Source organism: Nelumbo nucifera, chromosome 1 (genome assembly GCF_055504915.1).
Source record: "Nelumbo nucifera cultivar China Antique chromosome 1, China Antique-T2T, whole genome shotgun sequence".
Taxonomy (NCBI): domain Eukaryota; kingdom Viridiplantae; phylum Streptophyta; class Magnoliopsida; order Proteales; family Nelumbonaceae; genus Nelumbo; species Nelumbo nucifera.
Window position 1 is genome coordinate 38,798,681 of NC_142649.1, and position 4,975 is coordinate 38,803,655.

General features: G+C 49.3%; 1 protein-coding gene across 1 annotated transcript; it reads right to left on the bottom strand.

Moving 5' to 3' along the window:
- Window positions 1–787: 787 nt before the first annotated feature.
- Window positions 788–1,447, bottom strand: LOC104590086 (uncharacterized). The gene has a single exon (XM_010248616.2). The coding sequence runs from the start codon at window positions 1,445–1,447 to the stop codon at window positions 788–790; it is 660 nt and encodes a 219-aa protein (XP_010246918.1).
- Between the last annotated feature and the right edge of the window lie 3,528 nt (window positions 1,448–4,975).

The following is a 4,975-nucleotide window of genomic DNA, read 5'->3' on the forward strand; positions in this document are numbered from 1 at the left end:
TTTGTAACTTATTTACTTAATCGACCTTTCATTGAAAATTATTTGTTTTGCCATTTGAAAATAGTAACATGATCACTTAAACTAAGTGGAAAATGTTTAAGGGCATGGACTCATAATTGTTTATTCCAAAAGTACCCTTAAACTGATAAGTGGGAAATGTTTAAGGGTATGGATCAATGGTTGTTTATTCCAAAAGTACTCCTAACACTTCTTTTATATAGAAAACAAAATTGACCAAATAGAAAAAAAATAGTGGTTGTCCATATTTTACTAGGGGTAAAAATGGCAATTTTGTTTTTAATTTCCTTTAATCAAATTTATTTGAATGGATGCTAGGTTAAAACTGTGTTTTTCCACTTTCATCAAATAGAATGTCAATTAAGTAAATTGATTACAAATTATATACTATGGTTTAGTAAAACATAAACAATAAGGTAGGTTTTAGTAAATTTATGAAATATAAGGAATATTTTAGTAAATGACCATTTACTAAATAACAGTGTAACACTGTCTTCCAGGCTTAACATGTAAACGCCATTTCATTATCTTCATTTATTTATAAACAATAATAGTTTATAGTTGCGAAATTAAAAAAGAAGAAAAACAAGTCTCCAAACCATAATTGAGCAACGATTTGCCATTACGTATCATGGGAAGTGACCCATGAAGAGAAAACAACAAAAAAGAAATAAAAAACTAATAAACTCGAGCATCAAGCGTTGTCACTGTAATAACACGGGCTTCATTACTTATCTCTGAGTGTCGAGATGTTCACCGGTGTTTTGTTTCAGCCAGACCGGTACCGACGATTCACTAGATCGAAAGAAGCTTGGCTCGACCGGGGAATAAGCACTTTAGCTTCTGTAACAGCACAACTCCTCTTGCAGGAAGCATGTAGATCAATGAACCCGAACCTGTCACTTAGTGTTCTTGACACCTTTGAGTTCTTCGAATAATCATCAACGCCCTCCTGATCTCGTTGATCCTTGGAACATTCCATTAACGCGGCGATGAATGGGTCCTTTCGGAGGCTTCCGTTGGAGCCCTTCTTTCGGGTCCAAAATAAGCCTTCGAAGTTGAATCTTTTCGAAGGGGTTGGAGAGGTGGCAGGAGGTAATGGGAGTAGAACCAGAGACTGGTCCTTGTACTTGGACAACGACGTACGAGGAACCGTGGAATTCTTTGGAATTCCGGGGTGTTTTTCCCACGAGAAAGGGATACCGGTACCGGAGAAGTGATGTGAAGAGAGTGGGCTCGACGGCGAGTCGACGGGGTAATTCGGAGAGGATAATGATGAGCTAGAGGAAGATGATGATCGGAAAGAGGATGAGTACGATAAAGATCGGTTACGGCGAGAGGACGGACGCTTTCCGGTGGGAGATGCGTTATTGTCCCCCTCTGTTTGGAAGATTTCGCCTTGGCCTGTAGAAACTGCAGAGGAGTCCATTTGTTTGTCGGAGATGAGAGGTACACTTCACTCCTCTCATACTCTCTCCTTCTCTCTCCCCTCCTTTGTATATATATATGTACACGGTCCGTGGTTGCGTGCTCTTCTACAGTTTCTGCTTGTGTCATGTGGAGATGCATTAAACCTTCGCTAATTTTAAAAGAGGGTATGCTCCTTTGGACGCTGGATAACAAAGCCGCGTGTTAAGTGATAGGGTAAAAGACTTAAAACGTTTCCGATAAATGCTTGTACGTAGGGGTGCAAGTCGGGCGGCTTGGGCCGGGTTTATGGTCAACCCAGGCCCGGCCCTAAAATTTGGGCTTAAGGCCCGAGCCTGAGGTCAAGTCCAATTTTTCCAATCCGAGCCCATCCCATCCTGTAATTTGATGCATTCGGGTTGGGCTCAAACCTGGGCCTGGTTCGGGTGGTCAATGAACCCACTATAAAATTATACATATATTGAAGAATCAATTTTTTTGTGCTAAGTACCTCGTCATTTGGTCTGCTTCCAAGTGGCCGATGACTCAGGCCGAAGTGGAGAACTTTGGCTGCCGAGCTGAGTCGAGCTGGGCAGGCTAGGTGGTGAGCTGACTATAGTGCCGAGCTGCCTGTGAGGTGTCGAGTTGCCTATGAGGTGCCGGGCTGACCAGGTGTCGAGCTGCCGAGCTGACCAGGTGCCGAGCTGCCTGTGAGGTGCCGAGCTGACCAGGTGCCGAGCTGCCTGTGAGGTGCCGAGCTGACCAGGTGCCGAGCTGCCTGTGAGGTGCCGAGCTGACCAGGTGCCGAGCTGCCTGTGATGTGCCGGGCTGACCAGGTGCCGAGCTGCTTGTGAGGTGCCGAGCTGCCTGTGAGGTGCCGAGCTGCCTGTGAGGTGTCGGGTTGACCAGGTGCCTAGTTGCCTATGAGGTGTCGGGCTGCCTAGGTGCCGAGCTGGATTGATGAGCTTCGTTGCTCTTTAGAGACCTGCAAGGAACCAAATGTCAGAGGACCCAGGGTGGCTAACCCAACGAGGTCACTTCGATGCTTAAGTCAATACTCTCATAGTAGACTGTGAGCTAAAAATCACAAAGTATGAGAGCTAGAATTTGCTTATTTGCTTACTTCATTGGGGTTGGTGCCTTTATATAGGCATTGTTTGGCGTGGGATTCATGCACCATATCCGAGATTTTTGCGAGGTCATCTAAGTGGTTCCAGATTCCTGGAGGTAACCGCCATGCACGTTGACCACCCTCCGAATCGTTCGGCACATGGGCCAACTTCCAAGGATCGTGGGAGTGTTTGGATATGCATGCCGAATTTGTCGCTGAGAACGTCTCGCAGGTCGCCAGGTCGGCGCCTGGGCCAGGCCGCCAGGTCACGCCAGGGCCAGGTCGCGCCTGTGCCAGGCTACTAGTTCGTGCCAGGGCCAGGTCGCGCCTGTGCCAGGCCGCCAGGTGGGACACCATCAACTTGGCCGTGTGTCACCTATTTGCTCTGAGGTGTCATGTGTCACAATATCATTGGAGGGCCAAATCTGCCCTCATCATTTGCCCCACTCCCAAGCTAAAAGTAACTCGGCGAAGGGAGTAGATTGCTCCTTTTGGCCTGAAATGACTAATTCGATGAGCTCGTAAGCGTCGATCCAATTCCTTAGGCTCTGGGAGCAACTCGCAGTCCACTCTCCTTACCCTTGTTTTTGCCCAAGCCGAAGAGGCGACTGGGTCTTATGTGTCCATGCCGAGGAGGCGACTGGGACTTATTTGGTGCCGAGGTCTTTTATCTGTTTGGCGCTTTAGCCCTTAGGCTCTGGGAGCGACTCGCAGTTCACTCTCCTTGATCTTTGATTTTGCCCATGCCGAAGAGGCGACTGGGTCTTATGTGGAGCTGAAGTCTTTTACCAGCTCGCCAGGGCCAGGTCGTGCTAGGGCTAGGCCACCAGGTCATGCCTGTGCCAGGCCGCTAGGTCGCGCCTTAGAGCTACGGCTGCGCTGCATCAGCCTTGTTAGTGACATCGGTTACCCACTCCTACAAGAAGCTATTAGGAGATCGACCTACGGGGGCAACACTACTGACTTTAGGTCACCAGCTCGAATGGGAGCCTTGGAAGGCTCGACTGGCAGAGGCGTCCATGCAGTCTATTGGCCACCTACTCCCGCGGAAGCCATGAAGGGCTCATCTTTGTAGAGGGTACCTCGCGAAGAGGACTGATGAGGCTTTATCCGAGTTGAAATAAAGTTGATAGAGATGCTTAGTCTGTTGGCCATCAACTTCCTGCATAGTCTTTGAGTTCATAAAAAATGGAAACTAGAAAGTGAGAGCTTTTAGTTTCTAAAAGGTGAGAACTTAGCTTTCTAGAAGAAGAGGACTTAGCCTTTCGGAGGATGAGAACTTAGCTTTTTGTAGTGTTTCCCACAGACGATGCCAATTGATGAATCAATTGTTTGTGCTAAGTGCATCGTCATTTGGTCTGCTTCCAAGTGACCGATGACTCAGGCTGAAGTGGTGAACTTTGGCTGCTGAGCTGAGTCGAGCTGGGCAGGCTAGGTGGCAAGCTGACTATAGTGTCGAGCTGCCTGTGAGGTGCCGAGCTGCCTATGAGGTGCCGAGCTGACCAGGTGCCGAGCTGACCAGGTGCCGAGCTGCCTATGAGGTGCCAAGCTGCCTGTGAGGTGCCGGGCTGACCAGGTGCCAAGCTGCCTGTGAGGTGTCGAGCTGCCTATGAGGTGTCGGGCTGACCAGGTGCCGAGCTGCTTGTGAGGTGCCAAACTGCTAGTGAGGTGTCGGGCTGACTAGGTGCCGAGCTGCCTGTGAGGTGCCAAGCTGCCTATGAGGTTCCGGGCTACCTAGGTGCCGAGCTGGATTGATGAACTTCGTTGCTCTTTAGAGACCTGCAAGGAACCAAATGTCAGAGGACCCGGGGTGGCTAACCCGGCGATGTCGCTCCGATGCTTAAGTCAGTACTCTCATAGTAGACTGCGAGCTAAAAATCACAAAGTATGAGAGCTAGAATTTGCTTACTTGCTTACTTCATTGGGGTTGGTGCCTTTATATAGGCATTATTTGGCGTGGGCTTCACGCACCATATCCGAGATTTCTGCGAGGTCGTCTAAGTGGTTCGAGATTCCTGGAGGTAACTGCCATGCACGTTGACCACCCTCTGGATCATTCGGCACGTGGGCCAACTTCCAAGGATCGTGGGAGTGTTTGGATATGCATGCCGAATTTATCGTCGAGCATGTCTCGTAGGTCGCCAAGTCGGCGTCTGTGCCAGGCCGCCAGGTCGCACTTGTGCCAGGCTGCCAGTTCGCGCCAGGGCCAGGTCGCGCCTGTGCCAGGTTGCCAGGTCGCGCCTGGGCCAGGTCGCTAGGTCAGGCCTGTGCCAGGTCGCACATGTGCCTAGCCGCCAAGTGGGACACCATCAACTTGGCTAAGGCAAGTTGTTGCCAAAGTGGTTCTGGGTGTCACCTATTTGCCCCGAGGTGCCATGTGTCACAATATCATTGGAGGGCCAAATCCGCCCTCATCATATATAAATGTATTTATGAAAA